This window comes from Cyclopterus lumpus, chromosome 9, assembly GCF_009769545.1.
Source record: "Cyclopterus lumpus isolate fCycLum1 chromosome 9, fCycLum1.pri, whole genome shotgun sequence".
NCBI classification, from domain to species: domain Eukaryota; kingdom Metazoa; phylum Chordata; class Actinopteri; order Perciformes; family Cyclopteridae; genus Cyclopterus; species Cyclopterus lumpus.
Genome location: NC_046974.1, coordinates 5,468,828 through 5,489,156, shown reverse-complemented (window position 1 = coordinate 5,489,156; position 20,329 = coordinate 5,468,828). Strand labels below are relative to the sequence as shown.

General features: G+C 46.0%; 2 protein-coding genes and 1 pseudogene across 7 annotated transcripts in view; 1 reads left to right on the top strand and 2 right to left on the bottom strand.

Moving 5' to 3' along the window:
- The window catches only part of taok3a (TAO kinase 3a), a 50,271-nt gene extending 39,486 nt beyond the window's left edge, over positions 1-10,785 (top strand). For all 6 annotated transcript variants that reach the window (XM_034541082.1, XM_034541084.1, XM_034541083.1 and 3 more), the window contains 8 exons: positions 70-207; positions 4,305-4,541; positions 4,772-4,900; positions 5,905-6,108; positions 6,660-6,899; positions 7,253-7,465; positions 7,857-8,039; positions 9,709-10,785. In XM_034541082.1, coding sequence (XP_034396973.1) covers positions 70-207; positions 4,305-4,541; positions 4,772-4,900; positions 5,905-6,108; positions 6,660-6,899; positions 7,253-7,465; positions 7,857-8,039; positions 9,709-9,870 — 1,506 coding nt within the window. In that variant the 3' untranslated portion in view covers positions 9,871-10,785. The remainder of the gene's footprint in view (positions 1-69; positions 208-4,304; positions 4,542-4,771; positions 4,901-5,904; positions 6,109-6,659; positions 6,900-7,252; positions 7,466-7,856; positions 8,040-9,708) is intronic.
- An 840-nt stretch (positions 10,786-11,625) lies between these two features.
- Positions 11,626-13,365, bottom strand: pebp1 (phosphatidylethanolamine binding protein 1). Its single transcript, XM_034541088.1, has 4 exons — positions 13,130-13,365; positions 12,726-12,835; positions 12,161-12,261; positions 11,626-12,016 (listed from the first exon to the last, which is right to left on the bottom strand). The coding sequence occupies exons 1-4, from the start codon at positions 13,262-13,264 to the stop codon at positions 11,799-11,801; spliced, it is 564 nt and encodes a 187-aa protein (XP_034396979.1). The 5' UTR covers positions 13,265-13,365; the 3' UTR covers positions 11,626-11,798.
- A 3,128-nt stretch (positions 13,366-16,493) lies between these two features.
- LOC117735861 lies at positions 16,494-18,809 on the bottom strand (annotated as a pseudogene).
- Between the last annotated feature and the right edge of the window lie 1,520 nt (positions 18,810-20,329).

Genomic DNA, 20,329 nt, shown 5'->3' with positions numbered 1-20,329 from the left:
ATGGTGTGAAAAGATGATGACTAACGGATGACGTGTGTGTGTGCGTGTGTGTGTGTGTGTGTGACACAGGACCATCAGTACAACTGGGACGACGGGATTCACAGGGACCACCTTCAAGGGCTGAGGCCGTCCTCCTCCGACAAGAGCAGCCAGGCCCAAAACTACAAGAACCAGGGCCGCTTCGCCACCATAAAGTCAGCCTCGCTGGTAAAAGCTCTTTTTTTTTTAGATCCAAAAAACTAATATGTTTTCTTTAGGGGTTCCAGGATCGTTCATATGTGCATAACATTCACCTCGCTAAATTTTTTAAAAAAAAAGCCCAAATCTCTCTCAGTGTTGCGTTCACACCACAGCAGCGTGGCCTTGTTTTCTTTTTTTTTTTTTTTTTTTTTTTTTTAATACAACCACGGCTGCGAATGCGGCGAGGACGACGGTCGAGTCTGGATGTGACGTAATGTCTGCGCGCTAAAGAAAGAAAGAAAGAAGCATGTGACGCGGCTCCATGTTTCAAAACGCCTATAAAGAGCAGCAGCACTTCCTCTTGTGGAGCTTTATTCACCCGGTGCATCTTTTGTTTATCTATTGTTTTTACCTCTGTCTCTGCAACACATCTCTATGTCTCTGCTTCTTTTTCTACTCATTCACCTCTCCTTTTGTTTTCTCCTCTGGCACTACGCTTCACATTACCCCCTCCCTCCCTCCCTCCCTCTCCTTTATTTCTTCCTCTCTTGATCATACATCATTCTTAGATCTGACTTTATATCCTGGGATAAAGGGGGTGGAATTATTTCTCTCTCTTTCTCCAAGTCCTCTCTCTTTCTCTCTTCCCCCGTCTGTTGTCATGGAAACCGGCTCTAGTAACTAGTGTGTGTGTGTGTGTTTACCCATCCATGACCCAGTGGTTTTAATAGTGAGTCCCTTCTGCTGTCGGGTCTTAAAGCAGACATGAGAGCACATGAGCGTCTTTGTCCTTGAGTTGAATAGTATTTATAATAATGTTCTATGTTAATAATGTTTTATTACATTTCTTTAATGACAACAGGTCGGTCGCCGTTATGTGTATGCGCGTACTACCGGACGTTATTGTGTGTTCATCTCACCGGCATTGGCATCACCCATAGGAGCTGTGAGATTCAGTGCAGCTGCAATTCCAGCGTGCATCTTTCTTTTTATTTTTTTTTACTTTGAGGGATGGACAAAGAAAACATGCCACGGACGCTCTAAAAAATGCCCAAGTGAGACAATGAATCCCAATAATGTTCGTCTGCACGTGGGAGGCATCATCTCAGGTCCCGAGTTCTCATCGTTATCCTCAGAAGCCTCTTGACTGACTTATTCAATACAGCCATAAAGTCACCAGCACATAATTATGATGCATTTAATTACATTTTAACATTATCTCTAGAAACAATCAGTTTGTTTCCGTCTTGAAACCGCTGCTCTATCTTTACACGGTTTAGACTTGCAGCTTATTAATTCCTGCTTCAAAACAATTTTATAAGTTGGATCAAAGTAAAATACCTCGGCTGTAAGCAGCTGAGGTGGCGCACAATGTGTCGGCAGCTCTGTGTGACTGTCTTGAAAAGCGTAAAACCCTCAGTATCTAAAAAGAGAGAGAGAGAGAGAAGGATGACATCATCTTTTTCTACCGAACCGCAGACGTCCTCAGATTGGCCTCGACTCGCCGAGACAGGATTCAGCAGGTAGACAAAAGAGAGGGCGAGAGAAGATGGGGGGGGGGGGGGGGGGAGAGAGAGAGAGAGAGAGGGGGGGGGGGTCCAGATGGTGATGGATCGCCAGAGGGAGAGGGAGGGAGAGAGAGAGAGAAAATGAAAAGAGACAACAGAGGAACGAATTAAGAAAACACTGGTAGTAATAAGTTGCGTCCTCAAAAACAAGTACGCAAATTCACGAGTGTCGTGTTTATTATTACAAAGGAGTGCATCACAGTGATGGAGGGAGGGAGGGAGGGCGATAGATGGAGATAGATGGAGATCAAAGAGTGAATGAATGAAAGAGCTCATGATGGCTGCAGGAGGTGAAGTCAAGGTGGAGGACACCGACGGCAGATATCAGGGGGATGAGAAGGACAGGTAAACAAACAGAGGAGAGACAAAAGAGCAGTGCAGATTGAAATCTAGAGAGAGAGAGAGAGGGGCAAAAAGAGGGTGATCTGATGTCGAGGAGGGAAAACATGGAAAGAGAAAGAGAGAAAAGGATGGGATTAATCTAAAAGGAAAGGACAGATGATGGGGTGAGGTCAAGAAAAGGGAAAATAAAGAGAAGGAGAGCAGGATGAAAAATCATCAAGGGAGATGGAAGGAAAAAGAAAAGGAGGGCGGGGGGGGGGCGGCAGAAAGAAAGAGATGGATGTGGAGCGACAAGGAGAACGCGTGTGAGAAATAACTAGCGGACGAGTGGGAGGGGAGGGGGGGCGGGGCTTATTATAGGTCAGATGGAGTAACCGACTGAAGGGAGAAACGACGACGTCGTCGTGAGATATTTCACCTCAGCTCGACAACAGAGGCAGCCGCACGAGATGCACGCTTCATCGGCATCTTGTGCATCTCCAGGAAAAACACATCGGATAATAAAGAGTGTGATAAAGTGTTTGCGAGTCTTTTGGAGGAAGAAATACTCTCCCATAAAAGATTAGCTGCTCACCTGTATCTTATTTTCCCGACAGATAATTCGATTAACAATATCGTATGTTCTCCACAGCGATGAATATTACCTTCATACCACATTGCTCAAAGCCCTTTTCTATTAGGACGCGTTGGCTTCGGGCACCAGACACCTGGAGATCACGCAGCGCTCAAACCGCCTTGTTGTTCTTTTGATTTTAAAAAAAAGAAAAAGAAAGCGTCATGCCCTACTTATTGGTTATTACTCAGATCGGTCACATCGGCATCCGCCAGCACAGCGTTTCCTCTATTCCCCAATTAAGACCACGTTGAACTGCAACGCAAGCAGAATAACTCAAGTTCAGCTGCTTAAGTCCCACCGATCTCACTGGAATATTCCCCCCCCCCCCCGCCCTTCTCGCCCTGAATATGATCTCCTTTCCCTCCCTGAGCCTTGTGTGAAAGAGGCCGTGACTTGGCCCTTTGTGGCAGCATGCAAGGGGGGGGGGGCATTGGAGCAAGTGACTGGGATTGGGAGCTGCTGTTACAGTGGGGTATTGATTCAGCACAGATTAAGGAGTGTGGAGGGGGGGGGGGGGGGGGGGGAGCTCAACCTCCACCTATTCCCAAGCCAACTCACCCCATTTTCTCCTCCCAGATTCTCTTATTTTACTTCTCATTATTTACATTTTTCCGCTCTAACTCTTTCCCAGTCTCTCTCTATTTGTTGTTTCTCCTTTGCGATCACCCCCTCCCTCCCTCCCTCCCCTCAATTCTCTACCTCCCCCCCCTCACTCTTTCTCAATGAGGTATTCATGTGACCCACCTGCTGTCCGCCGCTTAGCGTTAGCTCCACTAAAGAGGCGCTCTGTGCTCTTGTTGGCCCGCGCCGGCGCCCTGCCTCATTCACAGTTCACACGCCTGCCTTGGCCGCTGCGTGCCCAGGGCACGAACCAAGGAGGAGGGAGGTGGTGGTGGTGGTGGGGGGGGGTCGTCGTCCAGCGAGGGTGGGTCTCAGGGTGCCATCGGAGCGCAGGCAGGGTTCTGCCGGGCATGGGATGCTGCACAAGGTTCCTGGATGCTGGTGCACTTGGCTAAAGTCGCCATCATGTTTGGCCTGAGGAGTTCAGGTGGAAGTTATGAGAAGATGCGGAGCGAGTACTACCTGAACGTGGAGAACCCGTTCTGTCCTCAGGTTGGTGTGCCAGGTTTTGCTAAAAAAAAAAGAAAAAAAGAAAAGATGATTGACATCGCTGTTGAGACACAAGAGTATGTTATTTGTCTTCGATTAAATTGTATTATGTAACCGTTTGAAATTGTTTTTAAAGCTGTTTTAGACATTTTTCGACTCTTTGTGGTTGTCCGATCTATGCCGTGTGTGTGTGTGTGTGTGTGTGTGTGTACGATGGTCAGATAAAAGAGCTTTTGTTGGGCTCTAGCGTCAACTTCATCTAAAGGATCGGAAAGATCTCACGGGTGTTTGTGGCACTTGAACTGTGAAGCTTAACGGCATTGAGTGAATTCTAGTTTTGTCTCGGAAAAGATGAACCGGATGAATTAAAAAATGTACGGGGTGACGTGTTGAAAGTTGCTTCTTTTTTTGGGGGGGAGGCACGCTATATTTTAATAAACCGCTGCATGTTTTTTTTCTCACATCTCCTAACTTCTCTTCCTCCACAGGTGACCAAGCAGATCCACGAGCATGAGCAGGAGAGCGAGCTGCGGGAGCAGATGTCGGGCTACAAGCGCATGCGGCGGCAGCACCAGAAGCAGCTGATCGCCCTGGAGAACAAGCTGAAGGCCGAGATGGACGAGCACCGGCTCAAGCTGCAGAAGGAGGTGGAGACGCAGGCCAACAACGCCTACATCGAGCTGGAGAAGCTGGCCAAGCGCCACGCCGTGCATTCTGAGAAGGAGGTGGGCATTGGGGGGTTTATGGGGCATGAGATGGATGCAGCAGTACAGTAACCCCGTAGTTGGTTCACAGATGATCACACCGGGCAGCAGTTAGCGGGAGGGCTTTAGGACATGATGCTAAAGTTATGATAGCTGCTAGTTTCCTTCTGATCATAAAGGGTTTAAACCGTGGTCTTGCATCCAATGCTATGGGAAGTTATGCATAAATAACTCCCCCCCCCCCCCCCCAGATGAAGACGGCGTTGACCGACGAGAAGAAGTTCCAGCAGCAGATCGTGGCCCAACAGAAGAAGGAGCTGACCACCTTTCTGGATAATCAAAAGAAGCAGTACAAACTCTGCAAGGAGAAGATTAAGGAGGTGTGTGTGTGTGTGTGCGTGCCGCGTTTGTGTTGTTTTTTTTCTCCTCCTTTTGTACGCCTCTCTCGTGTGTGTGTGTGTGTGTGTGTGTGTGTGTGACACTGTTGAACCAGCCCTCCTCCTCCACACAAACATGCACATCCACTACCACCAAAAGTGGTCTTTTGGGAAGCTGTGTTGAGTCACTCGGGCCTACACGTGTGTGTGTGTGTGTGTGTGTGTGTGTGTTCACCACAAATCCATCCTCACAGAGTATCATTCGTGTGCCTCCGCAACCTTCAAAACCGAGACCCAGAGAGTGTGATGCAGTGTGTGTGTGTGTTTTCAGTTACGAGATAAGTGACAGAAATTTAGGTCAGCGCAGTTAAAAAGAAAGCGTCGCTGGAAGGGAGAGATATTTCCCACCAACTGAGCTACGATGGAATTAGACGCCACAGAGAACGGGGGGGGGGGGGGGGGGGGGGATCAGGCTTGTGTGTTAAGTGCATTAGCTGGAGTTGTAGATTACCTCAAAGCCCATGAAAGAGAAAGAGAACTCATACTGAGGCGGAATAAATGTGGCTGAATGTAGTTTCCTCCCTCTGGCTATGAAGAGTCGTTCCAGACAGACGGTCAAATGGGGTTTGCCGTACGCTCTCGATACAAACACTTCGCATTGTGAACACTTTTTCTTTCATTTAGGCGGCACTTATCGAGGCGTTCAAAACACGCGTGCGTAAACGCGAGGTTTGGCCATTTTCTGCTCGCTTTGGATTACGTTAGCTCGTCACACGTCTGGTTTTTAATGTCTCCTCACCCACTTGGCCATGAACTCGTCAGCCATTGTCTTTATTTCACCAGTGAAACTGATATTCGCATAGAGAATTAAAACTTCATTATCGGATCAATTACCCACGTCAGACAAACCGACCAATAACGCCTCAGATTAGCATCTCTCTTCTGTCGTGTATTTTTATAACGAATAAAACTCTCCCCCCCCCTCCCCTCCCCTCCGCTCTCTCCAGGAGATGAACGAGGACCACAGCACGCCCAAGAAGGAGAAGCAGGAGCGCCTGTCCAAGCACAAGGAGAACATGCAGCATTCCCAGGCCGAGGAGGAGGCCCAACTCCTGGCCCAGCAGAGGGTCTTCTACGACAGGAACTGCCGCGCCTTCAAGCGCAAAGTCATGATAAAGAGGCACGACTTGGAGCAGGAGCAGATCCGAGAGGTGCGGAGGACGTTTGATTTGTTAAACGTGAAGTTCACCAAAGAGATGTTATTGTTTGGGATGTTGCTGTGAACAGTGTGACCAGTAACACCCAAATGTTTGTTTTTTTCCCCCAGCAGTGTGCTACTGATTACTCCCATTGTTCTTCTGTGAAGTGTTTCTTATAAAAAATAAATACATTTAAAAAAAGATTAGCGCAGAGTAAAGGACGCCAGCAATGTCGCAATCTGAAAAGCTGTTGTGTAACTCTTAGAAGGTCCAAAAGCTTTCAGTGAGAAGACGCACGACACTTCGGGGTCACGTTTTCCATGATAGTTTTAATGTTTTGGTTAATAGACACAAAGGAAGTGTTTAAATGATAGAAAGAGAGATATTTAGAGATTTTTCCAGCTGTTGATAATGTCGGCCGACGTTCTAATCAAACAAAGAGGAACACGTGAACGTCCGATTTGAAAACAAGCCAAGCTAACGATGCTAATCAATAGCCATCCGAGTCATCCATAATGTCGCTCCCTCCCTCCTTCTCCATCTTCCCTTCCCGGTCCTCCTAGGAGCTGAACAAGAAGAAGACCCAGAAGGAGATGGAGCACGCCATGCTGATCCGCCACGACGAGTCCATGCAGGAGCTGGAGTACAGGCAGCTGAAGATCCTGCAGAAGCTGCGGATGGACCTGATCCGCCTGCAGCACCAGACCGAGCTGGAGAACCAGATCGAGTACAACAACCGGCGCGAGCGCGAGCTCCACCGCAAACACGTGCTGGAGCTCCGGCAGCAGCCCAAGAACCTCAAAGTGAGTCGACACGGGGATGTTACGGCGTTTTTGAAATGTAGGCAACGACGCTGCAGACAAGAAAAAGTTATTTTGAAATGCCTGGATTCATTTTTTGGGGATTTCATCTTTGTGTCTTTTGAAAATTGGATCCACCTCTGAGAATGGCGCAAGCCATGAGCAACACCTTTTTTTTTTTTATATATATTTTGGAAAAGATTTTTGATAAAGCAGTGATGCAACGTGGATGTAACAAGTTAATCTGGAAGAAACGTTGAAAAGTACAAAATGTCATTTCGGTTTCTTTCTTTTTTTTGCCACCTTTTTAACCTCCAACCATATTCATTGCTCACACACTCAACTGTCCACCGCAGGCTCTGGAGCTGCAGATCAAGAAGCAGTTCCAGGACACGTGCAAGGTGCAGACCAAGCAGTACAAGGCCCTGCGCCACCACCAGATGGAGGTCACGCCCAAGGCCGAGCACAAGACGGTGCTCAAGGCCCTGAAGGATGAGCAGACGCGCAAGCTGGCCATCCTGGCCGAGCAGTACGAGCAGAGCATCAACGAGATGATGGCCTCGCAGGCGGTGAGCGGAGAGGCGTTGGCGCCATCTTTTTTTTTTTTTTTTACGCGTGTCCGTTTCCGGACAACAATGTGTTGTAGGAGGTTTTTTTTTTTTTCTCTCCACCTGTTGCTCACAATTTTTTTTTTTTCCCTTGTTTGTCCTCCTCATTTCTTGTCACCTCACCTTCATGAACTCTCTAAACCTTCCTCCTCTTTGTGTCCTTCCCTGTTGCCCTTCCATTTTCTTCCATCCCTTCGCCTCCACCGCTCCTCCCCTACTTTCCGTCTCTCTTTCCTCCCTCTCCTCTCTCTCTCTCTTTCTGGGTGTCTCATCAATGTACCTCCCTCCTCCTTCTACCCATCCCTCCCTTTGTACCTCCCCTCTCTCCCCTGTCCGTGGTCGGCGGTGTCAGCTGCGTCTGGACGAGGCCCAGGAAGCCGAGTGCCAGGCCCTGAGGCAGCAGCTGCAGCAGGAGATGGAGCTGCTCAATGCCTACCAGAGCAAGATCAAGATGCAGACCGAGGCGCAGCACGAGCGCGAGCAGCAGAAGCTGGAGCAGAAGGTGTCGCTGCGACGGGCTCACCTGGAACAAAAGGTGTGGGGAACCAAACACTTTGAAAGAGCCTTTCTATTTACTTTTTTTAAGTTTAAAGAACCTTCGAATCCTAAAAAAACAAACAAAAATTGAACAAAAGAAATGGAGAAAAAAAACAAGAATCACTAATTCCAAACGAAGACGAAAGCGAGAGAGACGAGAAGCAACCTCACGCTTCGAAATAATAATACAGACATAAAATAAAGTTATGTTTAGGACACGGTTTAGGGACAATGGCTAATAGTGTGTCACAAGACGCATTTGAATAGTTAACCTGAATGTACGATATCATCATTCAAAGGGAGCGTTTCTCACCGGTTGGTCTTGGTCCCCCCCCCCCCCCCCCCATCCTGCACAAGAAGACACAAACGTCGTCGTTTTAAAGTATTAATAATAATAATCCTTTTATTATTTGTATTCTGTCCTCCGACATCCTGCTCCAGCACCAAATGGAGGAAGTAACGACACCTCTTAAAGATACAAAGCACGCAGGTGTGTAGACAAACACACGCTGAGATATAAACAGTCCTACGCCCTCGATGCTGAAGCAGAGAGCGGTCTGGAAACACAATCGCATCCACCTCAGCAGGCAGGAAAGACGACCTAGAGAGACACTCATGAGTACACACACACACACACACAGTGGCATGGACCACACGGTCCCTAACGGTGACGACAGCGCGCGGTTCTCTGGTTACGACACGTTCGGCCTTCTTTTAGACGCGCCTCAACTTTCAAATCAATTATGATCAATTATTATTACGTCCTCAATTGTGACGACCGGCTTTCACACTACAATTTGACATTTATTCACATAAATGTTGACCCCGCTCCATCAAATCCGTCTCAACCGAGCTGGGATATGCACCAACGGGCCGAGCACGACTCCTTTCCAAAGTGACCGACGTCATCGCCACAGTCTCGTAGACGGCACTCCGACAACAAAGGGAGAGACGTTCCCCTTCTTCCTGGATCCAGTTCTGCTGGGGGCCCAGTGGACCTCCGTGGTGGTCTGTCGCCATCTCCTGGCCGCGTCCGGGATTAGACGCTACGGTGACTGGGATGATGTCATGGTTTTAGAAGCACTATTGTCCTCCGGCTCGGCTCGTGGTCAGGAGTCTGGAGTTTTCAGTGGTTGCCCAGATTGCCGTATTGCGCCATGCGGTGTTTTGTCTGCACCTGTGGATGTGGATACACATGCACGTGCATGTGGATGCACGTGCACGTGCACATGCACGCGTGACTGAAAACATCCAGCAGACACGACCTCAGTAATGCAACTTGCCACGCAGACGCCATCACAGTAACAAACAATGCAAATCCGGGATGTGAAATGTCTACGAGGGGGGAAACAGAAACACCACGAACAACTCTGCGGTAACCTTGGAAACCAACACGTTAAATATAAATACAGCATTTGTAACTGTTACAATCCGACCGTCGGACGTATATCGGTTTAACCACCGGCTGCAGTTTGTAATGTGGTGAATTGAACTTCTGGCAAATATTTACAGAAATGGAATATTAAGCCTCAAAAATGAGGTTTTTAACCCAAATTGCTCTTAAAAGAAAAAGCTTTAATATATATATATATATATATATATATATATATATATATATATATATATGCCACCAAAGTAATTCTAACGAATTAAAATGTCTCCTGCAGATTGAAGAGGAGCTGGTTTCCATTCAGAAGGAGCGAACCGACCGCATCAAGCACCTGTTGGAGCGCCAGGAGCGCGAGATCGACAGCTTCGACATGGAGAGCATGCGGCTGGGCTTCTGCAACCTGGGCACCCTGGACCTTCCCAAGGAGGACTACAGATGAGGGGTCTCTTGTAGTCCCCGACCCCACCCTGCCTCAGTACACCCCTCCTCTTCTTTTACCTGACAGTGCAGGTGTTCACTGCTGCTGGATCCCTCAGTCAAACACACTTGGACGCAAAAAAAAAAACAACAACAAAAAATAATAATAAACGTCTCCAGAATCGTGTCCAGTGTGTTTTCTGGGCCGGTCGGACGTAGTCGACGGCGATGGTTTTAGTAACCTCTCCTCCCCCCCGAAAACCATCAAAAACTTCCTCCCCCCTCGTTGCCTCTCGTGGTGTCAAAAAAAAAAAAAAAAAAAAAAAAAAAAATTTGCTGGATAACTTCCTGTAGTTGTCATGTGTTTTTTTTTTTTTTTTTTTTGTAAGAATAACGATGTCACGGTGTTTCTTGTGTTGTGACTTAAAAAGTGGGAAGACGAGAGGAGGGAGAGAAAACTGTTTTAGAGGAGATAAAATTTATTTGGGTATGTTTCATTATTTTTTTTTATTATGGGGGGGGGTGATGTCTCGAGCGATAAATCAAACAGCCAATCGATCCCTCTGCAGCCGATAGTCTTGAGCTGAATCTTTCCACCGTTTTTGGTATTTATTCATCAGGACATTTTTATGAAAAATTTGAATAATTTGATACTTTTGAGACACGAATCTCATGTACATACAGGTACGCTAATAATACATGTGACGGGTGGATTTGATTACTGAGGGGGGGGGGGTGACCGATTTCTCTGCACTGGCAGCCAATGTGAATAATAGTACAGGTGAAGTCCAACTCCAGGCTAGCACAAAGGGCTTCATGGGGGGGCGGGACTTGTACTTTGTGTATAGAAGGATTTATGGAGAGCTTTTACTTATTTTCGTATTGTATTTTAACTGTCACTCGAATCAAAAAAAAAACAAAGAAGAAAAAAAAAAAACAAAGGCGCTTTTTTTTGCCCCCCCTCCCCCACCCCCCCCCCCCTCCTCCTCAGATGGTATTTGAGGGTCAGTCGTGTATCAATGGGTTTTTCATCTGATCGTTATTTTTGGGGCTTTACACAACTCCCAAGCTGTGTATTTTCTTATAAACCAGACCAGTATGATGCTTCATTATTGCATGCACTTTAATTATTTTTATTTTTTTTCCAGTTTAAAAAGAAAGCATGAATCTGTCAGAGCTTTTAAATATATTTGAAAATAAAGTGCTCATCACACAAACTAAGGGTGTGTCATTATATATATATATATATATGTCCGATATTAATTGCTCATATCATCATATTGATGATTAAAGCCTTGACTAAACGTGGCCCACTTTTTAAATCCAGCTGCAGTATTATAGTGTAAAGTGTGTTATAGTTTAATGTGTCATTATTGTGTGCGTCACAGATCCTCGTCTCACTTTGCAGAGCTGGTAAACGAGCCAAGATCCAGGGACGGCAATGATGAGGTCACTTAAGGTATGCTGGTCAAAGGTCAGGGCGACGACTCCGGTCTGCCAGGGAACAGGTAAAATATGACGATCTATATAGTAATATAATAAATAAAAAAAATATATAATACAATTGCAAATAAAGCTAAAATGTGTGTCCCTCCCATAAACACTTTGTTGGCCAAAAAGCAACGATTAATAATAATTAAATAAAAATAATCCTCTCGCTGATGATTAATCACGAAAAACATAAAAAGATAAATACTGAGACGTTATGGCGGCTCCAAATGTGTCTGATCATCTACCGGCCACCACGGAGAACATTTAAAAGACGCAACGCAACCAATTTCGGTGTTTCAACCCGTTTATTGCAGACGAGTGTGGGTGACATCATCGAGAGGAGCAGATATATTTTCGTCACCTCTATGGAAGGCAACAGTGCCACACTTATTTAAAAAAATAATAAAAGCTTTGTTGTGTTTTTGTTTTTTTTTAGCCTCGGTGGGATTTCCTCCGTTTTTATTTCCCGGCGAGCTGCTCGTACAGTTTGGGAACGTAGTCGTCCCACTCGGCCTGGTAGCAGGTCCCGGCCACCGGGGCTCCCAGGCTGTACTTCTGCCTGAAGCTCTGGATCCTGAACTCGCCGCGGCCGCCTCCAGACCGGTTTGTGAGGACGGTCTCGGTGCAGGACAGGCTGCCCGGCTGCTCGTACACCAGCCACACGTACCGGTGGAGACCTGGGGGGGGGGGGAGACGGCAGGTTTAAATGTTGCGTTACAGCGCTGCTGGGGGGAAAAAAACAAACAACCTCCTTAGAACTGGAAAAATCCAGCTTGAATAAAAAGGAGGTTTAGCAAAACATGGACACAAATCCACCTCACCTGTTCCCTTGGGAGGACCAGAGCCCACGTAGTCCGAGACGACGCAGCCGGAGGACACGTCGTTCCCCTTCATGTTGACCACCAGAAAGTGGTGCCACTCCCTACAATGAAACATAAAATAAACCTAAGACTTGTGGATTTTGTGTTTACATGGTGAATATTAAAGAAATATCTTCGACACAAAGGAAACAAGGACCCATGCGGTACTCTAGACCTCTGTGCTAAACAACACACGTGTGCTTGACAAGTACTTGAATGCATCCGTGTCAATGCACAGAAACTGGGCGGCTTGCAAGATAAATGGGGGGCCAACGTGAGGTTCCCCTGAGCCACATGGCAGTTTGAAACCTGCACGCCATAAATCCACCAAGGGTCCACAAAGGGGCCGATGCCCCCCACGACCACAAGACTGGACCCTTTTGGTTCCTTACAATGCAGAGATGGTTCTCTTAGCAGATGAAAATAGAGAAAGACTGGACTACCCTTTTATTTACAACCATTACTCTCATTTTGACAACACTGGACTCTTCCTGCACCTCCAGCCCGGTTCGCCTCCTCTTCTCACCTGAATTTGGGGTCCTTCCTGCTGGGAGCATCGGGGTCGGTCAGGGCCAAAGTGTACAGCTTACTGGAGTCGCATCCTGCCCACTCGACACAGGTGGGTCGACTCTGCACCTGCAGGTGTTGAAATGTTCCGTTTTTTTTTTTTTTTAGACAGTTGACAGGCTGCGCTTCCACCGCCCCACCGTTAGGGGGCGCGAATATCCACCTATTTAAAAGCTGCAGACACGCTGGAGGCATCACGTGAACCCGATTCATTGTTTTGCAACACAGGCCGATACCCAAAGCAGTGTTTATTAATAATAATAATAATAATAAAATATTAGAGCGATGGCCGCCGTGTATTTTTTTTAAGCTAACAAAGAAACGAGGCCGAGTTGTTCGCTTGGCTCGCCTGAGCTGACGAACCTGTGTCGGCGTGAGCACTTTGCCGAGCTCGTCCACTTCCACGGAGTCGTATTTAACGGTCAGGGGCTCTGCCGGCTTCTCGTCGACCTCCTGCAGGGCGAGAGGGCCGCTCCACGGGCTCAAATCCGCCGGCATTTCGCGTCGCAGTCCGGTTTCAGACGCCGCTTGAAGAAACGCACAAATGTACTCTGCAGAAAGTGCTGCGTTCAGGGACCACCGGGTGATTACAGAGATGCTTGAATAAAAGTTGAACTCTCTGGATGCAAAATATCGTTATATGGGAATTTCTAATTAGCCTTAAACAAACAGAAGTGATAATAGTGTTATTAAAGTTAATTCCATACTGCAGCGTGGATAGTTTTGATGTAAACTCCCAAATAGATTATTACCACGTTTGATTTCAACGTAGTAACGATACACTATTAGTAATGTATGCTTATATAAGGCTGATATTCTTTTGTCAAGAAGTGGGAGGTAATTTAACTTACTGATTCTTCTTGTGTGTTCATGTGTGGTATAATATTTATAATTTACGAGCAATCTGACTTACACGTGAACGACTCAAACGACACCCGCTGCAGGTGGCCGCCAGAGGGCACCCTCGACGTGGATTGTGGTTGGCTGAAATTCCCGTCAATCATATCACAGCTCGTCTCTCCTCCAGCTCACGTGCAGCCTCCGTTGACACGCTTTCTGTTTCCAGACGTCCCATTTTTATAGCGCGAGCACCCCCAAAATGTTCTTCAGCCCCCCCCCTCCCCCACGCAAAAAAAATAATTTGGCATTATTGGCTTTAAAAGTTGTATTTTTATTTATTGTTATTGACATGGACAAGTTATTTAAAACTCTAACATGCTACATATGTGCGTGCATTAAGGTTTGTATGTTTTCTCCACCTTCAAATTACAATCCAATAGATAGCTCATCCTCATACTTAACAATATAATCCCCAATATAATTGTTAACGAGTGTTACCTGCTTATATTCAGGTTTACCTGTAAGTCCAGGTAGTTACAGAATGTGTCTGTCTGTAGTTTTTAACGAGTGTTACCTGCTTACATTCAGGTTTACCTGTAAGTCCAGGTAGTTACAGAATGTGTCCGTCTGTAGTTGTTAACGAGTGTTACCTGCTTACATTCAGGTTTACCTGTAAGTCCAGGTAGTTACAGAATGTGGCTGTCTGTAGTTGTTAACGAGTGTTACCTGCTTACATTCAGGTTTACCTGTAAGTCCAGGTAGTTACAGAATGTGTCTGTAGTTAACGAGTGTTACCTGCTTACATTCAGGTTTACCTCTAAGTCCAGATAGTTACAGAATGTGTCTGTCTGTAGTTTTTAACGAGTGTTACCTGCTTACATTCAGGTTTACCTGTAAGTCCAGGTAGTTACAGAATGTGTCTGTCTGTAGTTTTTAACGAGTGTTACCTGCTTACATTCAGGTTTACCTGTAAGTCCAGGTAGTTACAGAATGTGTCTGTCTGTAGTTTTTAACGAGTGTTACCTGCTTACATTCAGGTTTACCTGTAAGTCCAGGTAGTTACGGAATGTGTCTGTCTGTAGTTTTTAACGAGTGTTACCTGCTTACATTCAGGTTTACCTCTAAGTCCAGGTAGTTACGGAATGTGTCTGTCTGTAGTTTTTAACGAGTGTTACCTGCTTACATTCAGGTTTACCTCTAAGTCCAGGTAGTTACGGAATGTGTCTGTCTGTAGTTTTTAACGAGTGTTACCTGCTTACATTCAGGTTTACCTGTAAGTCCAGGTAGTTACAGAATGTGGCTGTCTGTAGTTGTTAACGAGTGTTACCTGCTTACATTCAGGTTTACCTGTAAGTCCAGGTAGTTACGGAATGTGTCTGTCGGTAGTTGTTAACGAGTGTTACCTGCTTACATTCAGGTTTACCTCTAAGTCCAGGTAGTTACAGAATGTGTCTGTCTGTAGTTTTTAACGAGTGTTACCTGCTTACATTCAGGTTTACCTGTAAGTCCAGGTAGTTACAGAATGTGTCTGTCGGTAGTTGTTAACGAGTGTTACCTGCTTACATTCAGGTTTACCTCTAAGTCCAGGTAGTTACAGAATGTGTCTGTCTGTAGTTTTTAACGAGTGTTACCTGCTTACATTCAGGTTTACCTGTAAGTCCAGGTAGTTACAGAATGTGGCTGTCGGTAGTTGTTAACGAGTGTTACCTGCTTACATTCAGGTTTACTTGAGGCAAATGAAAGGGAAGTTATAAACTGTCTCCATTGAGCGAGAGTGAACGAGCACATTTTGAAAATACAAGAAATAACAATCGACATCTCTCTATTCTTTGCATTAATATAGATTATTCTAATGTTTTTTTCCATTGAATGACATATTTGACACTGAAGTAGTTCATCTTTATCTCAGTGATAGTGTCCAAATGAGTGTCTTTCCTCTTGTTTTCTGGAAGCATGGACAGATGTCTGCATGTGTATTAATCACTGTGGACTATGATTACTTCTTCCAGGCTGTTGTCCTCGTTTGGCATCTATTAATACATAATTGTTGTATCCGATATGGACTTATATTTCTGAATTGGCAAGTCAAGTAAATTGAATGCCAACGAAGAAGAACTTGATCATGTCAAAGTCTCAATCGTTGAGCTGTCGGATCATCCGGAAACAGACATACTTTATACTTTACCCGATGAGTACTACAAAAGAGTATTGAAATGATGTGAAAACTGATATCAAATATAAACACACATTTTAAGTTCGATCACGCTGAAGAAAAGGAATTTTCTTTTCTTCGGTGATGCTAGAATGGATGGTCTATTATGTGACCAATAGGCTTTCCTAACCCTAACAATTCGTCCTCATTCCAGCATCAACCAAACTACTTCCTGTCTGTTCAGGTCATGGTTAGCTAATGTTTTCGAAGATGTCCCAAACTTGACAGAACAAGGGGATTCCAATACGAATGCGATGTATTTGAAAGGCAATGTGTGTATTCGGTGTATTTGCCGGCAGCTAGCGGGGACGATGCAGATTGCAGCCGGTTAAACTTCTCAAAGCTGTGCCAAGCGAGTAGGAGAACGAGCGATGGCCGATACGAAAATGTGATTACAAACCCGAAACACAACAATTCTTATGTTCAGATGATGATGGAGAAGCTTAGAATAAGCCCTCTAACAGCTCTGTCGTATTTAGGAGTTATTGTTGCAGTGGTGCTCAACCCTGTGTCTGCGGGTTGGACACAGTATCCTCCTCCCAGAACATGCAACTTATCAGTTGCACAAACTGAAAAGTTAAAGAAAGTGACAGCAGATTAATGCACAAAGAAATGTTATTTCTCTTTTGTAGGTTTAAGCCTTAAAACTGGGTGAATGATGGCACGAGGCACAGTTCAGGATTGTTTGTCTGAGTTTGCATCCTCGTTTAAAAACGGCAGGGCGTCTCGGCTGACGACGTACTCGGCCATGTTGGGGAGCCTGGACACTACGCAGCAGCTCAGGGCACTGCGGAACATATCCATGTCACAAGCCTCCGTCCACTCATCAGTCGTCGCGTCGTAGCACTCAACTTTGAAGGAGGTGGTGAAGCCGTTGAAGCCCCCGACAACGAAGAGACGATCGTCGAGCACTTCGATGCCGAAGTTGCTGCGGGGAGTCAACATGGGCGACACTTCGTGCCAGCTGTTATTTACGGGGTTGTATGCCTCTGCGCTGCACAGACGGTTAGTGCCATCGAAGCCGCCAACCTTTGGTGAAATTTATGGTGAAAGAAAAGAACACTCACACTCAACTCTTTCTGATTCATCTGTTGACTGTTGAATAAATCTCTTCACACTTCACACAAGTTGGTGTGTCACCGTTTCATGTGTACTTACTGCATAGACAAGACCTGCATATGCAACTATGCCGAATTCCACTGCGCCGGCTGTTCATGAGGCTGATCATTGTCCATTGGTTGGCCTCCGGGATGTAATATTCAGCCGTTTGCAGGCACTCGTTCCCATTGAACCCTCCACAAATGTAAACCTGGGGAGAACAGGAGGGGTTTTAAGTAAAGAATCACTTCTCCTGGCTTCAACTGGTTATAAATTATACAGAGATATTTCTACTCTATTGCAAGATGAATCCATCATCGAAGAATCGCCCTAATTGTCCAACTATTACCTCAACATAACTGCATAAGGTCCCACGGAAACAAGAATTGTGTAACTTTCGTAATTTGGTTTATTTTGTTTTTTCAACAGGTAAAAAACTACTCTTTCCTTCAACCCACCCTGTTGTGGCAGCGTTGTGCTGCTGGCGTCGCTCCGTTGCTCTTGCATCGGCGCGATGAGGCTCCACTGGTTGGCCTCGGGCCTGTAGCGCTCGGCGGTGCTGAGCCGCGTGCGCCCATCGAAGCCTCCCAAGGCATAGATGCATTCGTCCAGCAAGTGACGCTCACGTAGCAGCGGCGGTGGCACATGGAGGCCGCCTCGTGCCAGACGCGCGTGCTCAGGTCTAACCGGTGCACGCTGTTGAAATGCTCCGCCCGGTCAAAGAGCCGCCGATGCAGTAGAGGCTCCCGTTGAGGACAGCCGTGCCGTGGTAGGCGCGGGGCCGCTCGCAATTGTTTGTCAACGTTGATCCAGTAGTTGGCGCGGACGTCGTAACGCCTCAATGCCGTTGGTTGGATGGCCGCCGCTCCAGCCTCCGATGGCCAACAGGATGGCATTCGGAAGGCGAGGGCGGGCGAGAGGGGTTTTCTGAGCTGAGCAACAGAGAGTTTGCTTGTCCTGATGTGACTTATGGATTTAAGGGCATCCCAGACCATTGTCGCGCACATCAGTGTTGGTCTTCACCAGCTCATTGGAGAAAACCTTGAGCCGCATGTAGTCCATACTCGTCAGGGCCAGTCGCACCTATACAGAGAGAAACGGGACAGGATCGTTAAATTGAACTTGTTGGACCGGTAACATTCTATATACAGTATATTTTTAGTCTGGGAAATGTTTAATAGCGGACCGTGGAGGAATGCTTTCAAAGAAAAAACTCTGAGGAATAAGCTACATCTGGCTTTGGATACACATACACTAATAGATAGCAGGATTAACGTACTGTTAGCTTCTCTAAAACAGTTTGTCTCTGAACACAAACTGAATGAAAGCACCCTGAAACTGGACTTGGTACTTGGGACTTTAATTTAAGGTGGTTAATTGACTGTTACTGCAATTGGGATAACACCACAGGCTAAAATGCTGAAGGTGTAGTCTAAACAAAGTGACAGAAGGTTATCATACCTTAGACAAGAGCACTGCCACGTGTGCTTTCCGTTCTCCGGGTACGTGGTCGATCCAGCGAAGGACGGCCTCGAAGGCGACGCTCTCATTTCTCACGTTGAGGTCGTCTCTTTCGAGGATGTCGATGAGTTGCTGCAGGGGCAGCTGCAGGAACTCGTCATGGTAAGCGACCTCCTCGAAGTGATCGGCCATGTAGCGGTAGGCCCCTGTGCTGCAGTTCGGCGGATAAGACGATGTCGGTCAACTGAAAGATGCCGATGCAGTTATCTGCACGGAGCTGCTCACCGAGGAAGTCGCAGCAAGTCTGCACGACGTACATCACGTTAAGTTGATAAGCCGCCATTAGTAGCTCCTGCACGTTTCTTCCGTCACCGAAACGGAGCCGGTGTACGCAAAGTCAATGATGAGCCGCATCATGTCGGGGAGACATTCCCGGTATGACGAATACCTTTTTGTTTGAAACTCGACCAGCGTTGGAAGAGAGCACTGTGGGGTTATGGGGAGACGCAAAAGCAAAGGGTTGGAAACGGACTTCAGATTTTTCTTCTCACATTGTTAACAATGATGTTTTCTAGTAAGCATGAATAGAATCGACACACAACCCTGTTATGCATAAAGGGCAATTATACAATACGTTCACCACCGGACATCATTCAGAGTGTAACTCGCAGTAAGAATGTCACAAATATTTGATATTACATTTGTATTTCATTTTGTTTTCTTTTGTGATCTCAGTGTTTTGCATCTGTGAACAGCTTCTCTGTTCCATTTGTGCGTTGAATCGACCATCTCAGTTTGCCTTAAATCAATCTGGTGACTTTTCAGAACACACAAAATACTCAATGCTACTACACTTTACTGATCTGCTTAAAAGCACATTACTATGGAACTGAGAGACTACTGTTGCGTTCAAATAATAATAATATAATAATAATGAATAACAATGCAATCAATGTAGAATACAACACTTCATGGAAGTTGATATTTAGTTGTAATGACCTGAATGTCAGCGAGGACCTTCATTTACCCATCCTCAACCTGATACAATTCGTTTTTTATTACAAATGCTCCATGAACTCATTACGTATTGTGATTAGTCTCTCAGACTTTAGATCATTACCCCTTTTTATCTGCCAATTTGAAGGATATACATTCACACGCTTCAGATAATCAACTCACAGGAAGTAGGGCTACATTTACACAGGATGACCTTGTGGATTTCAAATTCCACATCCTCCACTTTGATGACCGCGTCGCAAAATTGTCCCTCCAGCCGGAGATCGTTAAACACAGAGTGGTCGCTCATCTTGATTTCCTTGAGCACGAGAGTTCCTTGGTTGTTGACTGGTCTCTTGAATCTAAACAGTTTTTTTGAGTCCAGGAAGGTGCAAGAATTCTAGAATTCTAATTCTTGAATGGATTCATATTACATCACTGATCAACTGAGATCATCCAATTCAACCTGTAGACAGGTTGATGCATTAAGTTATGCATTATCTAATGCTGCAACTTAATTAGTTTTATGTATGACAGATCCTCATCTGACATTGCAGAGCTGGTGAACAAGCTAAATATCCCAGGATGACAATTAAAGAAAGTCAGGTCAAGCAAAGGTCACTAAAGACCTTTCTCATCCATGCCCTCATAACCTCCAGACTTGACTACTGCAACAGCATCCTCTATGGCTCTCCCAACAAAATCCTCAATAAACTTCAATATGTTCAGAACTCTGCCACTCGACTGCTCACCTCCACCCGCCGCTATGAACACATCAACCCGTTCTTATGCAACCTCGACTGGCTCCTGTTCAAATACAGGCTGGACTTAAAAATATTACTCAATGCCCTAAACAACATGGCTCCTTCCTACCTTTCAGACCTCCTCCCCATCCAAGCCCCAACCCGTTGCCTCAGGTCCGCTGGTGCAAACACTCTGAAGACCATCAGGACCAA